At 34.9% G+C, this 27890-nt stretch overlaps 1 protein-coding gene across 2 annotated transcripts; it reads left to right on the top strand.

Annotated features, from left to right (window-relative positions):
* Nucleotides 1–27890, top strand: LOC127845120 (metabotropic glutamate receptor 2-like). Of its 2 annotated transcripts, none has more exons than XM_052375819.1 (3): nucleotides 1–126; nucleotides 22744–24852; nucleotides 25586–27890. In XM_052375819.1, exons 2-3 carry the CDS (start codon nucleotides 22744–22746, stop codon nucleotides 26231–26233), a joined length of 2757 nt encoding a protein of 918 aa, XP_052231779.1. In that variant the 5' UTR covers nucleotides 1–126; the 3' UTR covers nucleotides 26234–27890. The 2 variants fall into 2 exon arrangements, with proteins under 2 accessions (XP_052231779.1, XP_052231780.1); XM_052375820.1 differs by lacking the exon at nucleotides 1–126 and adding an exon at nucleotides 22561–22624.

Here is a 27890-nt window from a genome sequence, read left to right as displayed (position 1 = left end):
CGCAACACAACTATGTTAAATTTTAGTCGTATCGTGTTAATGTTAAAATGTGTTGAACTAATAATAAATCTGTGAAATTAACAAAAACACGGCATTATTTGGAAATTTCTTTTTGCTGTTAAAAAGGTACAGTAGAACTTGTATTTGTAATAAATAAACAATACACTATAGTGTATTGATGTTGCATGTTTTGTTGCGTCTCTTAAAAAACGCACTATTTGTTCAAATATTCGTGTTGATACTTGTTTGAATGAAAACAAAAACGGACCGCTTGTTTTCTCAAAAAAGTGCATTGAAACAGAGGGAGATGACATAAACCCTTTTTTAAATAGAAAACGTATCCATTTTTCCACTATCGTTATTTCATTTCAAACTACAGGTCATGTTGAACATCATTTAAACATCTTTTCTTTGGACATGAGCGGTTATACACCAAAAACATAAAACAAAATAAAAGGAATTACCCTATTGAACGTTTTCGTCTGTTTTGTGCAGTCCAGATTATTTTTTGTTTAATTCTTGTATGTTTAATCAGAGTCACAATCAATGTATTCATGTAACAATGTCGTATCAAGAAGATTGCTTGGTCAGTTTTTCAACGATACACGATTGAAATCTCCATTGCGACTGAATGAGAAATACAATCTGACAGGAAGCCTTCAGTTTTTGTTGAAAATACATCCGAGTGTTCTTTACCTTATAAGTATCTCACTATAAGTATGGCTTGTCACTGGTAACATTCAAACGTATTTTTTCATTAATTGTATGTTTTCTATACACAGGCAAATAAAGCAAAATTGTAAAAACATAAAATGCCTTTGTAATATTATCTATGAACATGAAATCAATTTCAGTAATGACCTGTGGGCGTCCGTGTTTACCGATTAACTGCAATATATTTTTTACTTCGAACGATTATAACTAAGATATATTTCTGTGAAATTATAATGAAAATCTAACAAATTATGTTTTTTTTTAAAGATTTGTTTTCTGTTTTAGTGTCCACGATAATGAAAGTTCGCTCATACAAGAATGTTTTATACATTCATGTGTTAAGTAGAGGACCATTTTTCATAATGGTGCAAAGGTGCAAAGGTGTGGCACCGTGTATCTGAGCCGCGCATTGTGAAAAGGGGGTTTAATGCATGTGTGTAAAGTGTCGTACCAGATTAGCCTGTTCAGTCCGCACAGGCTAATCAGGGACGTCACTTGACGCCTAAACTTGATTTTTGCTTTCTTTCTTTAAACGAAAAAAATCATAAAAAATGGAAAGTGTCGTTCCTGATTAGCTTGTGCGGACTGCATAGGCTAATCTGGGACGACACTTTACGCACATGCATGAAACCCCCTTTTCCATCCACAGAGCAAGGCCTATATATAACTTGTAGAGATTCACATTAGAATCATCCTAAATTCGATTTAAATTCTCTCAGTGGGATAGGAGAAGTTGTCTAAAAGTTTCACTTACTAAACCCTATGGTACTTAAACTCTATAGACATATTTATTCAACAGAACGAAATTTATATCATTTGTGTACAATAATACCCATTGCTCATTCCCGAGAACTTTCAAAGGTAAGGCCTTCTGGTTTGCGTGATGATTTCTTTTTAAGAAATTGTGGATGTAGGACGACGGACTATTGGAGGTCTCAGAGATCACCCAATGTACTTACACTAGAAAGGATTCAGGTGTTTCCATGAACTCTAATTATAATCGTTTACGATTATCCTTAAAAGTGGAAAATATGCTTTGCTAATTCAATATCTGGTTTTCGGATCTGGACTTCAAGTGATCAAGTTTTTGTAGCTATTATGTGTTATTTAATTATTCATTGATAAAGGCTTTTTTTCTACCAAAATAAAAAGAAAACGTATCAACAGTGGCACCTGGTGTCTCACCAGTTCGATGCCATAGGCTTGAAGATTTGTCTAGCTTATGTTAGCGTTTTTTCTTTCTTACTGCTCAATATTGCTTTCTTAAACATTCGGTATTTGTCTCCGTGTTCAGAATGTAGTTGAGGTAGTCCGAAATATTTATCAGCTGAATTTAATTCGAAATGTATAGTCGAGATTTACAAATGCATTCCTTTTCGTTTCAAGGTGCTCGTTGTCGTGTGAAATGTACCAAGATCAAGTAATATTTTGGTTCTCGTTACGGTAAATTATCATAGATCAACTAAGTTTGGAAAACTGTAATTTAATATTTTAAAAAGTTCTAATGTTATTGTGTTTTGTAAATTGTGTGTATTAGGTACTTAAAAAACACACACATGACGCATGAAACTTCACAAACCGATAGCATATGTAAATATTTGGAGTGAAGAAATGCACGTGTTTATCAAGAAATGTATACAATGATAAGAGATTGTATGATTGTAACAGGACTTAAACCTCATACCTATACAATCCTCGCATTATTTACCGATGAAGCGATTGCAGATCGTGGAAGGTAAATAAGTGGAACAGTATATTGTACTTTCACTTTATATTCTGCAGGGCTGCATAAAACAGCGGGTTATCGCTGAAATAGTACGCCTTTAATGTTATGGTTTCTAATAAAAATAACTTGTCTAGAAATGTGCTAGTAAGCACAAGAAAAACCTTCAAGTGCACCAGCAAGAGAGAAACCTTGTTCTAGGATGCGGTCATTTATTTATGACAAGAAAACGTTTGCCAAAAAACACGGCGCAAACAAAATTGTAGTAAATGAGACGGATAGCACTAAACAAATGAAATGACGAGCACAACAAGGATGATGGAATGGATCGTCCATGCCATGAATTTGGGGGAAAATAAGGAATACAGTTTAAAGGAGCTCCACACCTCACACTCAACACAAAAAATATACGCACGGGGTTCTAAAGTGATCAACATTACACGTCAATTCAAATTGTATTGCCAAAACATGCTGATTTAACTATTTATTGCATATTTTGATACATTTGAATAGTTTTGTTCTGTAAAAAAGTATCACAAAAACCTAAAATTGGTAGTTTGTTTTCAATGAGCATTCAATAGTAACCATATTTGTTATGCAGCGGTCTTGGGGTGTATTCTTAACCTTTCTGAGACCAATTTTATATCAGAATTTAGAAATGTTAATATATGATTTAATGCTTTTTCAAAAAACGATGCACTTTAAATTATTTTTTAACAAAGAATGTTCAAAGATTACAACCAAGAATATACATATTAATCCAAATATGAAAACTAAAGACAATCTCTTAGCCTTTATTCTTAGAATGATTCACAATACCACCACAAATATTTCAGATGGCATGACAACTAAGTTCGAAACGTGAACGTTATTGCTGCGTAATTTTCTGTTGCGGATCTCTAAACATTTGTAGTAAAATGTCAGAACATCAACGTACATTCATGAATATAACATTGTATGTCTAGTGTGAACTGCTATTAAATTACAACAACGAAAAAACAACTTTTACTAGTACTTCCTCTACTACTACTTTTACTACTTTTTAACTTTGTCTACAACAACTATTGCAACTACTAACTTCTATGAGTGCTACTACTACTACTTCTTCTTATACTTAATCTACTAATAAGAATACTTGCACAACTACAACTACATCATCTGCTGCTGATACTTCTTCTAATGCTCCTCAATCATTATCAATCCGCTTCATTTCTTGTATACTTAAATTGAACAATTTTGAGATAACATTAAGAACAAACAATAATTTCTTCAAAATTGTACCGGTTGCAGTACGTGTTTCACAATCTTGTTGGTGTATTAGAATTGACGTATGTAGATTGAGACAATAAAACATGGAGGAGGCAGTTCGATGTGGTGTTCACTTTGATATTTTTACAGAAGGTTTTATTGAACTACAAGTACATTTAAATTATTGTACTTGAAACGTGTTAAAATCGGCAAGCTAAGTTATGAAACCGCATAATACAATCCAATATACTATATATAGTATTTTCCAATAGTTTCAGACATTCCTACAGATTGAGCAAACACAATTTTGTTTTTTAATTTATTAAATAATTCTTTTAAAATTTCAGTAATTGAAATGTTATCTGTATTTAGGTGATACAATCACATATATGTTGCGTTTTTGTTTCAAAATAATTGATACATCAATGGCAGATTTTGAAAGGAAATTATACTATGCTGGTAAGATATTAAGCAACAATTGTTCGACATGCTGAGCAATCCTATCAAAGCAAATATTTGATCGGATTCCTCCATAGAACTGACAAGAATCTGTAAATGAAGACATATCTGATCTGTTAATCTGCTTAACTTTATTTTGATGAAGACATACAATTTTCAATGTGTTCATGGATGAGACAAAAATCAGTGAATCTCGCAAGGGGCCGACTTGCCAGGAAAATGGGCTTATGAGCTCACAGCCGCATAAAATAAATAACTTTGTACAAAAAATAGCTACAATTTCGAAACTTGCATGGCCAATTTCTGTTTTAAAGAATTGATTAAAGATTCCATAGAGTTAATATGTTTTTATATAGAATGCTCAAGGAATTTATATGTTCTTGTTTGTTGTGTGTGTTTTTTTCATTTTAATCGGGACCCAAGTTAACGAACAACTAAGTTAATTGTAAAAACACTCTTGTGAAAATATATATTTTTAATTTTCTATTTTTATTTAAATCTATTAAATCAAGACATATTTGTATTACATATTAACTTAAAAGTTTCTAGTGTTAAACAATATGATAGTGCATAATACATCAATATAGTAAGTGTCTTTGAACACATATTAAAAACGAGTAATGGATTAACTTTACAGATGTTTAACCAAAACTCGTTTTATTCACATGTTTACAGTATATCTAGCTATATATGGAACCGTTAAAGTATGTCGTCGTAATCAAGAAAATAAAATAAAATAAAATAAAAGTTTTAATATTGTTGAAACACAACAAATAAAACAATGTTAATCCCGATGACATGTGATTTAAGCAGCACAGGCACAATACAGAGTTATATTTATACTGGATGTGTATGCAACATCTATATGAGCAAATAATAGCTACAAAACATGGTTAAATGCAGCATTTAACATAATGTCACAATGTATTTAATTTAAAGTTATACATTCTTAGAAATAAGGCAAATTAATCTGTAATTCCTCTTTGATCCCTTCCCTCTGTGAATAATTTATGTTGTATACGTTATATTTACAAAAGCAATTTTACAGTCTGATAACGTAGATTTAAATTAAATTTGCAATCCAAACAATCTAACAATTTCAATTAAGCGAACAGTCATTCGAATTCGGAGTACTTGATTGATGTACATAATCAGCGTAAATTTCTTGCATGCTTCGGTATTATCTAATATCTTGATTGGATCAAGTTGTTGTATCAGTAATAGTGCGCGGTAGTCTTTTTCATTTATCGTCATAAGGCGTTTTATACAGGAAATCAATTGCAATGTCAGACATTGGCTGGGGGCAAAATAGCAGCAATTGAGAATAAAGGACCTATTATTTACAAGGATATTATTCAGATTGAACACATGACAATAAAATGACCACATGGATATTAGTTTTTGTGTTATACACTGATAACATGGCAGACGATTGACGCACTTTAAAATCTATTTCAACATTAATTATATTGATCATATCTACGGTACGCTCTTGTGACATAATAGTAATACAGGGTCATAATTATACACCACATATCACCCGTCCTAATAGTAAGTATGACTTTCAATAGTTTCTTTCATTCGTTTATTCTTTCGGCATGCCTGTCGAAAATAAAGTTCGACCAATATTTCCAGTACAACAAAACACCCATGCTGTATGTGTATACTTCAGTGTCACAAGAGACGACAGCGACTGACAACAATCATAATTGCATGGGAACAATGCGAGTTCACAGTTATTACCTTGGATTTGAATGCACGGAAATGTCTAGTAATCTAATAAGAGACTAATATCATGATCATATATGACGAAATCTGGTCAGATTATCTCATAACTTGACCGATTAATGCGCCATTAACACCACCAAACCATTTCTGATCGACTTTGAAAATGTGTCTGAGGAAAAGGACTAAACATTACTGCAGCGATGAGCTACCATCTTAGTTTGTAATGGATTTGGTCTTATTGTAGCAATTATGTTTGTCATAGTCTAAATTCCAGTCTCCAATAATTTCGCGCGAACGTGATATCGCAGTAATTGTACAAAGAAACATGTCGAAATGTTAACCATTTTGTTACTATTGCACTGAGAAAGTTGGTTCAATTCTTTCGAAAATGGCTGACCTGATACGTATTCTGATTGGTCAGCTATCGTGTGCGCAAGTAATAGCTATCGCGTCAGAGCTTTTTAGTGAATGCCTTATAAAATATTTCATTTGTCATTGTGATGGCACCGTTAATACATACTTGTGAACATGTTTTATTTAGAGATATACTAAGTATCCGTATCAACACTGACGTAAACACAACCATGAACATAATAAGGTTCTTTTTCTTCCATGTTTGTTGTAACGAGTCCACCAGCATTTCCTTCTTTACCATTTATTCTCTCAACGTTAGCTTTCTAAATAATTAGTTCATTAAAGACATTCCTCAAATAAATCATTGTCCTTATTGGCTCACTTAGTTTCGTCTTACCGTAATGAGTTTTATTCTCTAGATAGTTTATTAGGCATTATTGGAGAAAGGTTATTAACATATATATTTTTGTCCAATCCATGTTCGTTTGAAGCCTTCATTACGCTGGGAGTGTCCAAGTTATTATCGTCGTGTCTTGTAAATCGCAAGTACACAGTTTAAAAAATCAAGCGAAGGCGACCATTAACTTGTTAAAGATCGGTCAACTATTGCGTTTTGCAATTTTAGGTGTGCTAACATTAGCATGATTTGCGAAGTTCAATAACCATTCCACATCGACTTAAAAAAGTATTCCTTGATGAAATCGTTCATTTATGACATCTCACTAACCAAATTTCAATCATAAAACACCAATATAGGGACCACACTAAATCTTTTAATGGGATCAATTTCAGTAGCTCGTGCAATCCGCGCAGGCTAATTATGGACGGCATTTTCCGCATACACTTTCGTTCTTGCGTAAAATGTTTGAATTGTGTGAGGGCTTATGTTTGACCCTGATTCATATACAGTTTACACGTTGAATGTTGGAACGGATTTTAAATCCACAATGGTTAACTTTTACGCTAAATGCAATTTAAAACTATCTACATTTTAATACTAACTAGTACCGTGCAAACAAACACATTTACACATATTTCCATGAAATAAGATATAAACATGTACTCTTACACGAAAGTTTAAAAAAACAAAACAAAGCTGGAGCATCTGTATATACATGTAGCATCTGTATATACATGGAGCATCTGTATATACATGGAGCTTTTGTATATACATGGAACATCTGTATATACACAGCATGGATATGATTCAACATCTGTTTTTCACGTTTTAAAGTTTTGTTTTGAAGTTTACTCGTTTCAATTCTATCAGTATAAATTTATTTAGTTTTTCTCTAAGACAATTTCAGAAATGTACCAATGATGGCAAACTGTTAATAAATCAGGGTCAAAGCATTGTCCATAATGTGACCTACAGATGACTGGAGCATCAATCTCGAAAAATAGAGACTTGTAATAACCCGTTTTGCAATAAACCCGTTTTGCAATAAATGTATTGCAAAACGGGTTGGAATGTCTTTGCAATTTGATTTTTTTTACAACAACCCGTTTTGCAATAAACTCGTTTTGCAAAACAATTATTGCAAAACGGGTTGTAGTGTTTTATTAATTCAAATGGATTGGAAGAGTTAAAAGGGAGTTTCAAGTGTTGTATTAAAATAAAAATGTTATAAAAATAGACAAAACTGTGAGTTAAGACTTAAAATGCATGGAAGATGATGCATTTCGAGATTTAATACTAATTGTTTCATATTGATTTGAAACGGTATAACGGAAGTTTTAAAGTCGTCTCTAATGTAAATATGATCTTTACACTTTCATGACTAAGCGAATTTAACCCAGAAATCCAATAATGTTATTGCAAAACGGATTGCAGTGTCTTATTGCGATGTAAAAAAAGAAGAAAAAGCCCGTTTCACAATAAACTCATTTTGCACTAATACATCACACATGTAGTAATTAATTTCAATTGATTAGACACTTTTCGAAGAAAGTCTCAATGTTGTTAAGAATGAATAAGTTATAAGAATTTTTTTCAAAATAAGACAGAGGTGTAAGATTCGACCAACAAATAAAAGGCAGTTAAAGTGACCAATTTCATGAGTAAATGTGATTCAACAACACCGAATTGTTGTAGAAAATGATTTTAACCAATGCAATACTTAATTGAAGAAAATCGAGAAATGATTTTTTTTTATTGCAAAACGGGTTAGAGTGTCTTATTGCAATTTGAAATTTTCATAACAACCCATTTTGCATTAAACCCGTGCTGATTTTATTGCAAAACGGGTTTATTGCAAAACGGGTTGTTGTAAAAAAAGATCAAATTGCAATAAGACACCCCAACCCGTTTTGCAATAAATTTATTGCAAAACGGGTTTATTGCAAAACGGGTTGTTATGAAAATTTTAAATTGCAATAAGACACTCTTACCCGTTTTGCAATAAAATTATTGCATTTCTCGGTTTTCTTCAATTGAGTATTGCATTTGTTGAAATCACTTTCTACACCAATTCGGTGTTGTTGTATCACATTTACTCATGAAATTGATCACTTTAACTGCCTTTTATTTGTTGGTCTAATCTTACACTTCTGTCTTATTTTGAAAAAAAATCCTTATAAACAACATTTGAGACTTTCTCCGAAGTGTCCAATCACTTGGAGTCAATTAGTAAATGTGTGATGTATTAGTGCAAAACGAGTTTATTGCAAAACGGGCTTTTATGTCTTCATTTACATCGCAATAAGACACTGCAACCCGTTTTGCAATAACATTACTGGATTCCTGGGTTAAATTCGCTTAATCATGAAAGTGTTAAGATCACTGTTTATATACATTCTGTGTTTCTTTATCACATTTACTAATGAAATTGGTCGCTTTTAATGTATGTTTATTTTAGGTCGAATCTGACACCTCTGTCTTATTGTGTGTATAAAGACTCCATATATACGACAGTTGAAACTTTCTTTTCAGCGTTTCAAATTAATTTGAATCAATAAATTCATCTGTAATGATTTTATTGCAAAAAGGGTTTAGCGCACAAAGTGTTGTTATAAAAAAATGCACATTGCAATGAAACACTGCAACCCGTTTTGCAATACAAGTATGCACTTCTGGGTATTCTTCACTTAATTCCCAAATTGGTGAACATCACTTTATATAAACATTCAGCCTTGTTTTATCATATTTACGTTAGAGACGACTTTAAAACTTCCGTTATACCGTTTCAAATCAATATGAAACAATTAGTATTAAATCTCGAAATGCATCATCTTCCATGCATTTTAAGTCTTAACTCACAGTTTTGTTTATTTTTATAACAATTGTATTTAAATACAACACTTGAAACTCCCTTTAAACTCTTCCAATCCATTTGAATTAATAAGACACTCCAACCCGTTTTGAAATAAAACTTATTGCAAAACGGGTTTATTGCAAAACGGGTTGTTGTAAAAAAATCAAATTGCAATAAGACACTCCAACCCGTTTTGCAATAAATTTATTGCAAAACGGGTTTATTGCAAAACGGGTTGTTACAGAGGCTTAATGCAAGTGCGTAAGGTGTCGTACCAGATTAGCTCGTGCAATCCGCGCAGGCTTATTATGAACGCCACTTTCCGCCTTAACTGGACGTTCGCTAAGAACTGGCTTCATTAAAATGAAATATACCATATAAGCAGAAAGTGTCGGCCCTGATCAGCATAAGCATTTGACTGTTTATTAACCAATTATCAACAAAATTAAATCTCACTGATTTTTCATGCCTTTTCTAAACAAATAAAAAACGAAAACACATAACTTTATGAAGTGTATGCAGCAAATAAAGTGTATACACTTTTTTTCTCGATGTCTTAACCTACACTTCGAGATCTGACTGTGTTTTATCACATATAATAATGAATTAGGAACGTGTCTACAATAAAAACTACTTTCAAGCGTTTGAAGCCCCGCTGACCTTTCGTATCCTGAAGCCCCGCTGACCTTTCGTACTTTGAAGCTCCGCTGAGCTTTCGTATCTGTTAATCGTAACTTATAAAGTAACAATCAGAAAATAAATATCTAAAATACGACTTGTTCCAGTTTTAATTGATCGTAATAAAGTTTTGTCCGCACATTACTAAGTCGTTATTACATTAAGCAAAAACAAAAGACATACAATCTGCTCAATAATAAACATAGCAACATCGCTATGTAAAATTACACGATTATGCATAACATTTAATTATTTTAACGTTGATTATATTGACCTTAACGCTTAATAACTGTGTTGACCACATACATTCGAAGAAACCTGTAACAATATCGGTCCGTCCTATTGACGGAACAGATTGTTAGACAACATTGAAATAACCAAGAACCCTCATCTTAGTTCATCCAGCAATTGCTCTTGCTATCTTTAAACTAGATGAAGACGATCGGCGTTCAAATTATCACTGATTTCATTTTCGATCCAAATCAGCACGTCAAAATTTACCAGGTGAAAGCGGCTGTGGTGGCATTGAAACCCTTTCTGGACAATGTTGTACTTACCCTAATCTAAATGATAAAATCATCCAGGCGCCATTTAAAGAAGAAATGGGCTAGTTGTATGCTTTTCTAACACACAATATGTTGGATATTCCTAACAAAGACGCAATTAAAGACGTAAACGTTTTAGTGGTTGTCAATGGTTTAATAGTGTAGCATCGATGCACGGCAGGTTAGAGTAGTTCCCAGAAATATACGCCAGTGTTTCTGCAGATTTTGCAGCGCGCAAAACAATAATGATATTGTTTCTCGAAGCGTGTTAACGTTAACATTCTTTGGAATATGTTTTAAAATCTGATAAATTACTTCTTAAAAGATTATTTGGAAATGTATTTTGCTGTTTGAAAAAGGTAAAGTAGTACTATAATGTATAATAAAAACACAAACAAACTATATTTTATCGACAATTCATTATGATTTGATGCGTCTCTAAAAGTTCGTGTTCGTTGTTTAAATATCGGTGTGGGCAATGAAAAAACAAACACCTTACAGCTGTCTTTGAAATAATACTTATGCCATGCTCTACGAAAACTGTGCTAAATGCATGTGTCGTCATACATGGACTGTGCAGTCCGCAATTGATTGTGGGTTATCCGTGTCTTTGACATGTTCTTGTTTAAGCTTGCTCGGACAGGATTTTTATGTTCGAACATTCAGTTCAATGCGTTACATGTGTTAATGGTAGTAACCATTAATATAATGACACAGGCTATTTTTCACGAGAGTAAATAATCTCGGTTAATGAACCAGTTCTGTTTTATGTAAAATACCACCATATGCAGACCTTTTTGTATACAATAGTGTTTGCAGCATGTGTTGTTGTACATAAAATTGTTGATGTTTGTCAATGAGAAAGGCTATAGTAATCGTATTACCTTTCAGCAAGAATCAAAACGCGTTACATTATCTTTAATACAAGAGGGTTATTGAGGCCCTGTATTGCTCACATTGAACACGATGCGGTATTGTTCTTGTTATGTCCTGTTATAGTTGTACCGTTATTTATTATTTTCTAAATTGAAAGTCATCAGATCTTTATTAACCTTTTTTTGAAAATACCAGATGGGCCTTAACTAGCTTGCAAATAATATTCGGTAATTGTATGCGTTTTATCTTAACCAAACAGTGTATGTTTTAAAAGAGTATCAATCAATGTCTTTATATTCCAATGTTGTCTTAGATTAGGAAATAATATAGGGCTAACCAACATGCTATGTTTTGGTTTCTGTCGTTAGATGTCAGCCAATATTTTACTATACAACGTTATCGATATATGTTTGAATCTGATTTTTATGTGTAAATGTTCTTGATATTTATCAGGTGCCTGATCAATGGTAGATAACATGTGACTCAGACGCAGGCCTGTAAAAATGTGTGTTGTCGGGGGAGGGGGTAGGAGTTGCTCTTGTCAGTCCGTTCGTATGTACCTACGAATCTTGTTTACTCGATTCGTGTTGAACTGCTGGGTGAATTCCTCTTTAACGTGATCTGCCAAATGACCGTTATGTGCATACAATCGTAGAGGGATGCATTTGGACTGCGACGAGTTTTGGCCGAAATTGCACCAGTTGTTTCACCATTACAGAATGTGTTGTTAAAATTGTAATGTCTCAACTCCTTTCAAATTCTTCTTGGATTTCACTTAAAGGTTCAAAGCTTTATGGATTTTATGCCGATTGAAATGGCATACATTGGCTTGGGCAAAATAGAAACTAGTAAGAATTAAGGACCTATTATTAACAATGATATTATTGTGATTGAACACACGACAATAATATGACCACTTAGATATGATTTTTGTCTTGTTGTACACTGATAACATGACCGACGATTGATTCACGCTGACTCTATTCCAACAATTCTATTATCTTGATCATATCAAAGTAACGCTCTTTGTGACATACAAGTTATACGGGGTCATAATTATGAATCACATATCACCCGTCGTAATTGTAAGCATGACTTTTCAATAGTTGTTTTCATTCGTTGGTTATTTTGTCGTAATTGTCGCAGATCAATTTAAATCTATATTTCTTGTACACAAACAAGCACTCTAATACATGCGTATCACTCAGTGTCATAAGGATGTCCAGCCACCGACAACGATCATATTTGCATTGAAAAATGCGAATATATGAACATACAGCACTGACCCTGGTAGGGTATGAACGTCAATTTCTTATAAGAAAATAACATACTAATCTCATGATCAAAGAGGACACAATCTGGTCAGATTCTTTCATAACTTGACGTCATTAGCACCACTTAACCATCTATGATAAATTAAACAAAAAGTTTATTAAGTAAAGGACTAACTTATGATTGTCAAAGTCCTAAATTCCATTCGTCACTTACTACGTGTGAACGTGATAACGCACTAATTGAAGAAAATAAACTTGTCGAAATGTCAACCATTTTTGATACTACTGCACTGCGAAAATTCGTTTATTTTTTCGAAAATAGCTGACCTGATACGTATTTTCATTGGTCAGTTATCGTGTGCGCAAGTTAAAGCTATCGCATACGCGCGTTATAGTTAGCGCTAAATAAAATATTTCCTTTGTCATCTTCATGGCACCACAAAAACATAACTGCAAGCATGATTTATATAGTGCTATAAGTAGTGTGTGTATCTACTCTGACGTAGACACAACCTTAACATAATAAGGTTCTTTTACTTCCGTGTTTGTTGTAACGAGTCTACCAGCATTTCCATCTTTTACCATTATTCTCTCAACGTTATGTGTCTCAATAATATGTGCAATAGGAACTTTTAGCAAGTCAATTGTTTTTCTTATTGGCTCACTAAGTTTCGCGTTACCGTAATGAGTTTTATTCTCTAGATAGTTTGGTTTGTATAATTGGAGAAAGGTTATGCAACATATATTTTTTGCCCTATTCATGTTCGTGCGAACTGTTTATTACTCTGGGATCGTGCATGTTAATATCTTAGTGTCTCGCAATTCACAAGAGCACAGCTCAAAGAATCAAGCTATGGCGTTCATTAACATGTCAAAGTTAGATCGGTAACATTTGTGTTTTTCAATTTATGGTGCACATTAATGAGCATGATTTGAGAAGCTTAATAACCATTCAACATCGACGTAAACAAATTATTCCTTGTTGAAACAGTTGCCTTATTACAGCTCTCTGACCATAATTTAAGCATAAATCAAGCAAGGGATGACACTTTAACATTTAATGGAATCAATCTCGAAAAACAGGGTTTTAATGCAAGTGCGTAAAGTGTAGCACGAGATAAGCTCGTGCAATCCGCGCAGGCTAATTATGGATGGCACTTTCGCTTTAACTGGACATTCGCTATGAAGAGACTTCATTGAATCGAAATATACCATACAGGCAGAAATATACCATACAAGAGGAAATATACCATACAAGCAGAAATATACCATACAAGGCAGAAATATACCATACAAGCAGAAAGTGTGTCCCTGATCAGTATGAACATGTGACCGTTTGTAATTTAAAAAAATCAACCCATTATCAACAAAATTTAATCTTACTGTATGTTCATGCCTTATCTAAACAAATTACAAACAAAGCACATAACTTTACAATGATTATATAGAACCTAATATGTATACACATTTTGTCTCGCTTAATGTCTTAACCTATACGTCTAGATGTGACGTTGTTTTGTGACAAAAAATAATACATTATGAACGCGTCTAAGATAAAAACTACGTCCATTTTGGAGAAACTGGAGTTTAAGGCGTCTGAAGCCCCGCTGAGCTGTCCTATCTTTTATTATTAATTTTAAAGTAACAATCAGAAAAAATATCTGAAATACGGCTGGTTCCAGTTTTATCAATTGTTATCGTTCACAAATGACGAGAGGCATCAACAACAAAAGCAATGAAATCTTCTCAATAATAAACATAGCAACATCGCCATGTCAAATTGCAAGATAACATTTGATTATTGTAACGTTGAGTATATTGACCTTAACGTTTAATAACAGTATTGACCACATACACTTGAAGAAACCTGTAACAATATCGGTCCTTCCTATTGACGGAACAGATTGTTAGCCAATTGAAATAACCAAGAACCGTCATTAGCGTTTATCACCCAATTGCTATGGCTATATTTAAACTAGAAAAAGACGATCGGCGTCCGTATTAAAACTAATGTTATTTTCGATCAAAAAACCAGCACGTTACAGTTCACCAGGTGACAGCGGCTGAGTAGGAATTAAAACCCTTTCTAGGTTATGTCGTACTTAACGTTATCTGAATCATGCAGGCGTCAATTGAAAAAACAATTTGATGTTTTTATGCTTTTCTAACACACAATATGTTGGATATTCCTTTCAAAGATTCACAATTAGTGACGTAATACTGATATTGTTCCTCGCAGCGTGTTAACGGTAAAATTCTTTGGAATACGTTTTGAAATCTGATAAATTACTTTTAAAAAGATAAGTTGGACATTTATTTTGCTGTTTAAAAAGGTAAAGAAGTATTGTTATGCACAACACAAAACAAACAAACTATATTTTATCGATATTTCATTTTGTTTTTTTCTAAAAGTTCGTACTCGTTCAAATATCCGTGTGGGCAAACCGCTTGACTGTTATTGAAAATATATGCATTGATAAAGATAGTAATATTTGTCTTTTAAGAACCGAAAACTTAGACATATATCCACTATACTGGTAGTTATTTCGTTCAAACTAATGCAAACATAGAACATCAAACTTTAAAACATAAACTTAATTTCTTTGACCTCGCGCCTTTATTTCTCCAAAAAAGGAGGAATTACCCTTTCCATGCACGTGTCCGTCCATATGACGCCCAGTGCAGGCGTGTTACCAACCTATAATTTCCCGTAACTTTATCATGTTTCAGGCAATGTTTAATAAAACTCGCAACCAATTATTATGGTGGGGAGACGGTGTGTATCCGCCCTATCCCTAGTTTGAATTGAAAGGTTACCCTTGCAGGCCAAATTTTACGAATAGGCATAATACAATTCTTTCCGGACAGTAACTTTAACATTTGTATCACAACTTGCCTAACATTATCACCATACTGTCCCAGCTCAACGGTCAAACCAATAAGTTGAAGGTTGAATGCGGTCACATCACAGCGGTCTGTGCAATAATAATAGAGCCTTGCTCTACGAAAACTGGACTTGTCCTAGTTTAAGTTTATGTTTAGCTCGGATATGGTTTTTGTGTTCGAACATTCAGTTCAATGCGTTAAATGTGATAATGATAGTAACCCTTAATATAAGGACGCAGATTATTTTTTCACCGTAGTAAATTATCTCGGCCAATAAAAAAAGTTATTTTCGTATAAAATACCACCATATGCAGACCTTTTCGTATGCAGTAGTGTTTGCAGCTTCAGTTGTATTCATTAAACTGTTGATATTTAGGAAGCCGCTAGTTTATTTTTAACATTACCTCAAATTCTAAAGTTATTTACCTTAGAAGTAGCTAATGCCAAGTATGGCTAGTCACTGGTAAAATAAAAAGTACACTTTTGATTCATTGCATTATTTTCTTAATAAGGCAATTGAAGTTGAATAGTTAAAATATTAAATGACTTTGTATTATAATCTAATCTGTTTTAAGTCGAAAAAGAAGATTGAGAAAAAATGTTTTTTTACAAATGTGCAGTCACAATAACAATGTGTGTACTCATAATAACACACGATTTTCCGCTCTATTATTATGTATTATCTATGACAGCCAATGGGGATTGAACAATTGAGAGAGTCCAGTGTAAGTGTTTAGGACATTATGTGTTTGATTTTTACGTACGAGTATCATTTACTCCGCAATTATTTCAAACAGTAACCAAAAAATGAATATAAATAGTCTCAGTTGAAGAAACAAGCATGCAAAGCGCTTAAATCAGCTGTAATAATGAGCGTTTAAGTATATAAATGAACTGCACATGTTTGGCACTGCACCGGGTCATATCATTGTTTCATCAACATGTTGAATGTATAGTCGAATTTCTCCACCAGAACCGTTTTTTTAAGAAACCTTGGCGGATATGTTACTCGGAGGACATTGGTTGAATGGAATACCTATCAAGAAATTTGTAAATAAAGTACTAAATAGGGGGAAAATCCCTGCATTGTCAACTTCAATTAGCCATATTTCAATAAAGCCTGAAAAATGATAACCAGGATATTTCTAACATACATTATTATACCTCCTTTGTAAATACCAAAAGATATTTTAATTAAAAAATGCCTTTAAACAATTATAGAACTGGATTTACTTACCCTACCGAAAATTAGCAAAATTTAACGGAAACTTTTCACATCAGATCTGGTTTTCGGAGGTGTATACATTCCTTGCATTATTCCTTGATGCTACAAGCGCAGTTTTGTGGTAGGTATGTACATCTTGATGGAAATACGTATTGTACTTTCTGTTCTGCAGGGCTTCATAAAACAGTGGGTTGTCGGCGAAATCGCTCGCTTTTATTGCAGTGAGTGAAAAAAAAAGGTTGTCTGGGACAGTTCAAAATATGAACTAAGTGATCATTCAGCTGCACCATCAGGAGAGAATTCCTGTTATAAAAAGCGGTATTTTATTTATGGCAAAGCACCATTGCCAAACAAGTATGAACTATTCAAATGCAATAGATGCATGCACGTACAAAACAAAGTCAACAAACAACCAAAACTGGGATTAGCGCCTTTGGATAGCCCATGCACAGCATTCGGTGTTTAATAAGGTTTGAAGAAGCTCCTAACTCTAGACACAACACAAAAAAGTTCTCGTGCAGTTATAAATGACCAACATATTAACCGTTCTACATGTTTCGCTTAAAATTGTATTGCTAACATAAACATTGCCGATTTTACTAATTATCATGTAAATGTGTATTTATATGATCAAATAGATTTTGTTCTGTATGAAGTAATGATCGACTTACCACAAACACATTACATATGTAGGTTTCCAATGAGCATTCCATTTGTTATTGCGAATTAGCCAAAATTTCTTCATTATTCATGCTTGTGTTTGGCTTTATTGCTCAATCCATTCATTAAATTTCGGTTCAGTTAATGTCTCAGTAAAGAAACAAACATATGCCAAAGGGTTTTTGTTTTCGAGGTCATTTAATACGTTATCGTGACCGATATCCAGGTCTGCAGAAAACATTCAAATGTTTATTTTGCAAACATGTCATTTTGAACCCTAGTTTATTAGATGTTAATGATCTTCATATGGAAAGGTTAAGAATTAATGTAAACATGTGACATACGCCTCAGGTCTGTAAACGTGGGTGCGTGTGGGCGATGGGTATTAATAATTGCGCTTCGCCTTCCTTGTGTCAGTACGTACGAATCGAGTGTACTTTAACTGTTGTATTTCCCTTAAAAGTAAACCGCTGCATGATCTTCATGTATGTAATTATAATCTATGAGGATTTCGACTGCGACAAGTTTTAGCAGAAGTGTCCCTATTTTTTCCACTGCAGAATTTATATTAAAATTGTGTATTCTGAACTCATCTTTAAATTCACTCAACACGTTCACGGCTGAATGACATTCATGAGTAGGTTACCGTAAAGAAAGGAACTGTAAATGTTACGTATATAAACGTTATAAATATATATACATAATAGATATTCAAAACTATTTTTGTTAAAACTATTTGAAAGAATGGTTAGTTAATTTGTTCAAAAGTTCAAAAAATAAATGACAACCACGATGTTAAGACAACATAAATAGAAGGAATTGTAGCTGCAACGAATTTTGTTGAATTATGTCCTATTTGTAATATTTGTGAGTTGGTTACGTTAGTGTGCATATAATCAAGTACTCTTTAACTGTGTTTATTTGTCTGGATCTATATTAAGATGTCATTTGGGATTTAGTTTCTGTGAAGCATTGCGATTTTATAAATAATGATACATTACAAAAGTACATTTCCTTATTACAAATGTGTACTTTTCGTTTTCCTTCATTATATATTGATATATATGCAACTTTGACTGGGGACCATTTGGAAATTGGCATGAATTAAGGAGCTATAGCATACAAGGATATTGCTGTACAATAATATAATGTTCTTGTTATATCCTGATTATATGACAAGCGATCGACGCACATTATATCTATTCCTACACTTATTTTATCTTCATAAAACGGTACCTTGTGTAACATACTTGTTATATGGTTTCCAAAGTATATACCACATTCGCCCGTCCTTATAAGCATGACTTAACAATACTTATTTCATAAGTTGATTTTTTCGGAGTACCTGTCGAAGATCAAGTTAGACCTTTATTTCTTGTACAACAAAACACCAAAAACATACTATCGTATCAGTCAGTGTAATAAGGGTCGACAGCGACTGACAACAATCATATGTACATGGAAACATTGCGAACGTACAGCACTGACCTTGGAATGCACGACAATGTCTAGTAATCTAATAACTGACTAATCTCATGGTCAAATAGGACGTAATCTGGTCAGAAGTCTCACAACTTGACCGATTATTGACCTCCTTAACATCACTTAACGATCTCTGACCGATTGTGAAAAGGTTTATTTGGAATACGACAGTACATAGTTGCTGCGATGAGCTCTCATCTTAGTTTGTCATGGACTTGGTCTATCTCAAAACAATTATGTTTGTCGTAGTCCTAAATTCCATTATCCAATTACTGCTAGAGAACGTGATTACGTAGTAATTGAAGAAACTTGTCGAAATGTCAACCATTTTGTTACTAATGCACTTAGAAAATTGGTTCAATTCATTCGAAAATGACTGAACTAGAACGTATTCTCATTAGTCAGCTATCGTGGGCGCAAGTAATAGCTATCGCGTCCGCGCGTTATACTGACCGCTAAATAAAATTTTGCCTGTGTCATCTTCATGGCACCGTTTATTCAGTATACAATAGACATACAGTCCAAGAGCGTACATGTTCAAAACAAAGCAACATATATTAAGGCATATATACTATATACTAAATACTATTTATACAGTATACTGTGACAAAATGCTTTATGGACAAACATAGCGAAGTTTCTGTTGGTACTTGTATTATCGGATAGCATTATTATAATAAACTGTATAATTTTGGGTTTTTTTAAGCAATATTTATTTGTATTCAATTTCCTGATATCATCACATTAGAAACATTCCTATACAAAATTATATTCACTCTCAAGAAAATTGCAATGTTGACATTTTCTATCTTGAAAAAGTATAGCTTCAGGTTTATTTCATCTGTCTGATTCGGTTTCTAATCTATGAGATGAACCCCTTAATCTATAAAGATCAGATCTAAACTTATTTATACTAACATTTTACAAATAGGGTTACAATTTAAATTTACAAAACTGTCTTTAATGTATTGCACTTGAAGAATCAATAAGTTCTGACATCCTATTTTGGATAAATGTATCATCTTTTCATCAAGCATTTACCAAGGATGAAAACACTTTTCATCACCTTCACCTTGGTTGAGCCATGCATATTGAAAGCCTAAAGCTTGTAACAGATTAGAAACAGATTTTGCCCAAGAATGTGTATTTGGTTTATTTATTAAATTCTCACACGTTTGGCTATTTAAGCACATGACATACTTCATCTTCTAACTGAATAATTTTCAACAAATACCGGATTACATTAATGGCTCTTTTAGTAATCGCGGATGTTCTTCCAAGTTCCCTTTATTCAAAATTATTCTGTGTTTGAATATTCACACCTAATAGGGTTGGGGTTTTTCTCAATAGTTTAAGTGAACTCTGTCAATTGCTATTGAATCAGTTAAGCCGCAGATTTCTGACCAATAATTTAAAATTGATAAAATAGGCTTATCAAACAACTCTAATTGTGTATGTATTGAAAATATTGGGAAATTTACTAAATATGAGTTAAGCTAAAAACAGCCTTTGAGGCTTGGTCCGCAAGTTTTTTCTAAAGTTTTAATTGTGTTGTCCATAGTCTTAAACTAAAAATCCAGATTGAGAAAGAAATAGCCCTCAGTAATGACACATTACAAATCTTTGAACAAAAATGGAATCGGATTAAATTCTCATAATGTTTGTCCACTTATATACATTTCACTCTGATGTTAGTTTATCTTTCTAAAATATTTTTTGTATTTTTTTTCAATCTTATAAGATCATTGTGACTATACAACAAAACACACAAGTCCAATATGTTTTCTTCCCACTTTATACAACTCATCATTTTTCAAAACTATTATTCTGTTGTTCTTTTCTTTTCTCTTTAAAAAAAAAAGCACCTATCACAAACAACCAAAGAAAAACATATTAACCCAGTTTTTTTTGTTTTTGTTTTTAATCTTAAGGAAACCAAAAAAAGTATATATATTAGCATATCTTGTATAACATGTCTGAACTGTATTGCTTTGTACAATCACTTTGTTGTATGATCATATACATGTATACATTGTATGTATTATATTGAATTAAAAAAAGAAAAGTGTTTTTAAGTGTTTGAAAAAGATCCTCATGTAGTAAATACAATTTCTAAGTATGTAAATTATTTAACAATTTATAATGCTTGGTCTTTGTACCAAAATTTAATATTCCTCCTAAATTGCCCTCTAAAAAATCATAACATTTGTTTTATTTGTGTTAACACAAAATATCCACCTAAAACACTATTTCTATAACAGATACAAACCTTTAATTATTTCTTCCTCTTTTTCTGCAATTATAACAATGCCATGCGCATATGACAAAATTAATGCCAATTAACATATGATGTTCTTCTTCTAAGTCATTCAAATTAAATTTAAAAAAATGGTGATAATGATTTTTCTTGTCTTAAACCAACACACAAAAAACAGGGAAAATTTTCATTCCTTATTGTGTTACCTACTTTTATTCTTGATTTAACATTTGTATACATAGATTTGATGATATCAAGCATTTGCCTTTTAACGCCTAGCTTCAAAAAATTGTACCGAATGATACCCCTTACAAAAAAAATCGAACGCTTTGGTTTATAACCTAATATGACATATAATCTTTTTTACAAATAATTTATGACAATGTGTTATACAAAAATGTTATCAACAGTTCCCATATTTTGCCTGAATCCTGCATGTGGCTCTATGTAGACATGATACATAGTTGCAAACATGATTTATTACTCAGCAGAAGATTTATTGCATAAATCAGTCGGACGATTCCGGATTAGTCGATGTATCACGATCGATGATTTTCATAATGCTATTAATAGTGAGCGTATCTACACTGACGTAAACACAGACCAACGCATAATTATGGTCTTTTCCCTCCGTGTTTATTGTAATGAGCCTACAAGCATTTCCTTCTGTACCCATTATTTCATCAACGTTAGCTTTTTCAATAATTTGTTCATTAAGACCATTCCTAAAATAAATCATTGTTCTCATTGGCTCCCTTAGTTTTACCTTACCGTAATGAGCTTTGTTCTCTAGATAGTTTAGCTTGAATTATTGGGGAAGGTTATATAAATTGTATTTTTGTCCACGTCAAGTTCGTGCGAAACATTCATTACGCTGGAATCGTCGAAGTCAATATCTTGTGTCTCGCAATTGAAATAATAAAGCGAAGGCGTTCGTAACCGTGTCAAAGATTGGTCACCTTTTGTAAAAGTGTGCGTACATAAACATGATTTCCGGATTTACATAACCAGTCCACAATGACGTTGAAATATAAATCGTTGTAAAAAATCGTTCCGTATAGACATCTCATCTACGAAAACTCAACATAAAGGGATTTGGTGATTAATAGTCGTATAGCTTCTTTATACCACTGATAACGCTGACATTGATAGAATAGGTGTATTGAAAAATGTATGATATCTACTAGACTTTGGTAGAAAGTGGTGACGGAGGCGGTAGGGTGAGGGGAGAGGGTGGTTTTGAAAGGACAAGAAAGAACGAGTAAAAATTGTTTTGGGAATAAATAATCTGCAATAGCTCTATTCATTGACCCAGAGATAACTCAGGCGAGCTAACAAAACAAACATAAAAAATCAGTTTATGTAATATGTGTGTTTCAGATGACGTCACGCGTACCTGACGCACAATACCGTTACGTCGTGTGTTTCCTTCTGGTGTACACCTCGGCGCTGGGCCTCCCGGAAGACGTGTATATGGCTAAGTACCGCTGGGCGGAAGAGGGCGACATCAACATCGGCGCCATCCTCTCCATCCACTCGTCCAACTCGCTCTTCAACTGCACGGACACCATTCAGGACATCCGCAAAGTTCAGAACGTCGAGGCACTCAGTTTCGCCGTTCAGGATATCAACGCCCGGTCGGATTTACTGCCCAATCTTACCCTCGGGTTTCACATTCTGGACGACTGCCTATCACCGTCCATCGCCCTCGCTCGCGCGATCCAATTCATGCCGAGGAAGATACGGGAAGGCGCCAGTGACGTTCATGGGGAATCGTTGGGCAAGCCGTCCGTTGACGGCGGTGACGTTCAGACGTTCTATGACGTCGTGGGCGTTATCGGAACGTACACAAGTACGCTCAGCATCGTGGTGGCAAATGTCATGAGTCTGTTCAAGCTTCCACAGATCAGTCACACTGCGACGAGCGACGTCTTGAGCGACAAGAACAGGTTCCCCTACTTCTTTCGGATGGTTCCGCCTGACAGATATCAGGCTAAAGCCATTACTAGTGTCCTGCACGCTTTTAACTGGTCCCATGTGTCTATTGTATATTCCGAGGGAAATTATGGCAGAGACGGCGTGAAGGAGTTACAGAATACGTTTCAATCCGTTAAACACGGTGTCTGCATAGAGGAATCTATTGAGATCAATTACGGTTCCCAAGAGCAAGACTTCATAAACATTCTTGCCCGTCTTAAGTCCCACGAGGATACCAGGGTAGTGGTGGCGTTCGTTGAAATCAGCGACGCCATAGCATTGGCTGACGCCGTCGGTAAGGCGAACGTTGTGGGTCGGTTCGTGTGGCTCGGCAGCGACAGTTTTAGTTTAATTTTGGAAGAAGATGGCAACAAGTGCAGTCATTTTCCTGGCTCAATATTCGTGCATCCGTATGCTCAAAATATTGAACGATTTGGAGACCATTTGAAAAATGTAGGCGTGCATAACAGTCACAATCCATGGCTGCGCGAATTAATGGCTTCGGCACATGATAATACAAGCTCGAATGACATTAAATTGTTGTCGTCCGACGGGAAATTTGTTATTAAGCCCGGATTTGTAGATTCCTTCCTTATCGACAGTGTGTATGCGTTTGCGCACGCTATCGACAACGTTGTGAATAAATTTTGTTCCCCGCAGAATTGGACTCTTAAAGACATTCCGAATTGCGTCTCAAGAATAGGAATATTTAACGAACTTAAAACAATTCGGTTCAACGGTTCGCTGGGTGAAATAGAGTTCAATAAGTTTGGAGATGTTAAAACTAAATACGAAATTCACCAATGCGTCGTATATAACGAATCCAATGCAGCCATTAAGTCGGTAGGGTTCTGGGACATGACCGCCGAGGACTTACGGGTTTCCTTCGACGAGCTGATGTGGACCAAGCATACTCTGCCGTTCTCCGCCTGTCCCAGACCTTGCACAGACACCATAGGCACGATTTATTACTTCCGGAAGCAAACTTGCTGTCACGCGTGCGTGACCTGTAAAGTAAACGAAATCGTTACCACCAATGCAACACGTTGCGAAGTCTGCCCCGAACATTACTGGCCGGACGACGCTATGAGAACCACGTGTCTGTCAATACCTCCCGTTTTCTTTGGCCTCCAGAACGCCGTCTCGATCGGGCTCTGCGCGGCCGCCATCTTGGGTGTGATCACTTGTATCTGGGTCACCGCGACGCTTGTCAAATATCACGAGGAGCATGTTATTAAATGTTTCAGCGTAGAACTGAGCGGTATAATCCTGCTCGGGACGCTGCTTACGTACGGTCTGACCGGAAGTTTCCTCTCGGAACCCAACACGCTGAAATGCTACGTCAATCACGTGGGGTTCAGCTTGACATTCACGATCATCTACGCTCCGCTACTCGTGAAGACCAACCGAATCTACCGGATCTTCAATGCCGGCCGGCGGACGACGCGGAAACCTTGTCTGATCAGCAACAGCAGCCAGGTGACCATATCGCTGGCACTGATCATAGCACAGGTAGGCCACGTTGCAAATAAATTTCTAAGTGATGTGAACTTCCTCTCAAAGCACTTTATCAGCACATGAAGTTGCATTTAAATCCATTCAATGCTGATCAAGTTCTGCTTTGCACATGACAATAGCAATATGTTGTTATGTTTTAACAAACAATAATTAAATGGCAATACCGGTAATTGTAAAACTACTATAGAAAGAGTTGTGGTTCTTGCACATTTAACTTCCTCCAAAGGGTACTAACTCTGTTAATACTGAAGACAGACGGATGTGATCTGTCGTGTACTCAAAATATTCCCTATTATCAGGTACAAATATTTGAAGGTTCTTTTGTAGGCCCATAATGTACTTTGCACTTCGTCTTAATGTAACTTATCAATATACAAAGTGTATTTTAATACAACCATTGCTCCGCACACAAAACATTACTAGTATCAGAAGGGGAATAACTGTGTATATGGTGAAGAGAGAGAGAAAGAGAGAGTAACGGTTCATGTACGCTGTATTCCCCCCCCCCCTAAAGCCATCTATAAATATCTAACCTTCAAATATTTCCTGGGTTATGGTCTTCACATGTGACCTCTATAAGCCTACGTTATGTGGGAATATATAAAATGTTGATTTCAAGAGAGATAGCATGAGGTCTAAACAATTTCAAAAGCGGTTTTTAGGTAGTGTCAGTCAGTCAGTTGTGTGATTTGACGTAAATTCTTAATTGTGTGTTTATCTTTCCAAGGTTGTCATCGTCATCATCTCGACGAGCCTGCAGCCCCCGGAAGTGATACTGCAGATGCCACGCCGCAACGAAAAGTTCGTGGAACTATTTTGTAACCTTCCGCACGTGGGACTTCTTGTTTCGCTCTCGTACAATCTCGTACTGGTAGTTATTTGTGCTTTCTACGCGTTTAAGACGCGGAAACTTCCCGACAACTACAAGGAGTCTCGCTATATTGCATTCTGCGTTGACACGACCTTGTTAATCTGGGTCACATTCGTGCCAACGTATTTTACAGCCACGCGGGCGGCAGCGAAAACGACAATCTTGGCCGTTTCTCTACTTTTAAACGCATCAGTGACGTTAACGTGCTTATTCATAACGCGAATAATGTCTTTGTTCAGAAGCCTAAAAGATAGCTCAAGAAATCGCCACGACTACAAAGACTTTCGAATAGTTAAACACGTTGTTAAAAGAAAGCGTTCGTGTGATCATCATCTTGAACAGACCAGTGACATCGCCACCAAGAGACGCCTGACAAGCGCTCCGAGCGCCCAAACGCTTGCCAGTGGAGTCAATTTGTCGCCGGAAATGAGCTTTATTCTTTCACCAAGGGCAATTATGGCCATCAGCATGGAATCATGTGACTTTAATGAAGAGAACATCTAGAATTCCATTCCTCTAAATACATATCAGCCTCGCTCTGTGAAAATCTGACTAAATGCATGTGCGTAAAGTATCGTCCCAGATCAGGCTGTGATCAAAATGACAATTTAAAAAATATCATAGATTAACCAAAGAATGCACACGTGATATTCAAATTAGCGAAATAACAATACTACATGACTGAGATGATAAAAGTTTGTTTCATTTATGGATAATCTTAAATGAAACTCGGCTTTATAATTAGGCATGTGTAAATGTTTTTCATCGATAAAAGTTCGGAATGCGCGGCTTAGTTAAAAGCGCGATTGCACCAATGTTAGCAAGTTATGGTTGGAAAGTTAGCGGCATTTTAGCCATAAATAAAAGTAATAAACGTATACAATGTCGAAAAATTGTATCTCGGCAAAGACGTCGCCATCTTGTTTGTCACGTGATTACCACATACCGTACATGCGTTGTTAAAGTTTTGTCTTTTGGAATTGTGTATGGTTCTTGAATATTGTTAAATAAAATAAACAAAGAAAGCATCCAACGTGTCTTCGTATAATGTGTGTATTTGTAGCAGCAATTGTATTATTATATACATTTTTGCTAGAACACACATTGGCGCAATTTTAAGGACCAATATGTTTACCATGTAATTCAGCAACTGGTGACATGTAAGATATTTACAATTAAATACGCCCCTTTGGGTCCCCTCGCGTCACAGTTAATATTTTTCAAATTGAGCCTCGCTCTGGGACAAACATGTTTTAATGGATGTGCGTACAGTGTCGTTCCAGATAAGCCCGCACAGGCCATTAAGAAACGAAACTTTCCGCTTTAACGGAATTTTCGCTGAGAAGAAAATTTATTGAACGACATACCATAAAAGCGTCAAGTGCCATAGGCACAGGCTAATCTGAGACGACGCTTAACGCACATAAATTAATTAAAATTAATTACCGTTTTCCCAGAGCTCTAGTGCTCTATTTTATTTGGCCTTAGTCGAGTGCAAGTACAACCGTTTGCAATGTTTCGTTCTGTACACTAACAGAGTACCGGTAATAGCACCAGGCACTGAAAACAACGCTGTGTTAAATTGTTTTGTAAAACACAGTCGCGGCTGTATATACACATAACAAAGTTCGATGAAAAGTGTTTTAATTTTGTCCTCGGGGTCTGGAAATGAATATCTCGAGTCCATGGCGTATTTCAGTACAACGTTTTAAGTAAGGCGAAACGACCGCTACTGAGTGAAAATAAATGAGACGCACTATGTGGAAACGGTGCTTCATGCTTGTGCAAACGCACAGGCCACTCAGGGACGACTCTTTCCGCTTTTATGATATTTTCGTGTCAAGGAAGTGTCTCCTTAGTGAAAATCCATATAAAGCGGAAAGTGTCGTTCCTGCTTTGCCTTGGCAGTACGCACAGGCTAATCTGGGACGACACTTTACGCATATGAATTAAGTCCCGTTTTCATAGCGCGCATTCCAAAATTATATCGACCTGAGACCTTCCGTTTGGTTATATGAATTGTTTTTGAACACTTGACTCACATGAATCAAGATAATAAACAATCCGTCCCTTATTTCAAGATGCGAGAAGCTCTTTGGAACTATTACCGTAAAGCATTATGTGACCAGATATTTCCTTCTTGAGACTAATTTAGATCCAT

This window comes from Dreissena polymorpha, chromosome 9, assembly GCF_020536995.1.
Source record: "Dreissena polymorpha isolate Duluth1 chromosome 9, UMN_Dpol_1.0, whole genome shotgun sequence".
Lineage (NCBI taxonomy): Eukaryota > Metazoa > Mollusca > Bivalvia > Myida > Dreissenidae > Dreissena > Dreissena polymorpha.
This window is presented reverse-complemented; position numbering and strand designations above follow the sequence as displayed.

Excerpts from the sequence above, each read along its gene's own strand:
- LOC127845120 (XM_052375819.1), top strand. The coding sequence starts at position 22,744 with ATGACGTCACGCGTACCTGACGCACAATACCGTTACGTCGTGTGTTTC. Across the intron at positions 24,853-25,585 it reads TGGCACTGATCATAGCACAG|GTTGTCATCGTCATCATCTC; the intron begins GTAGGCCACGTT and ends TATCTTTCCAAG.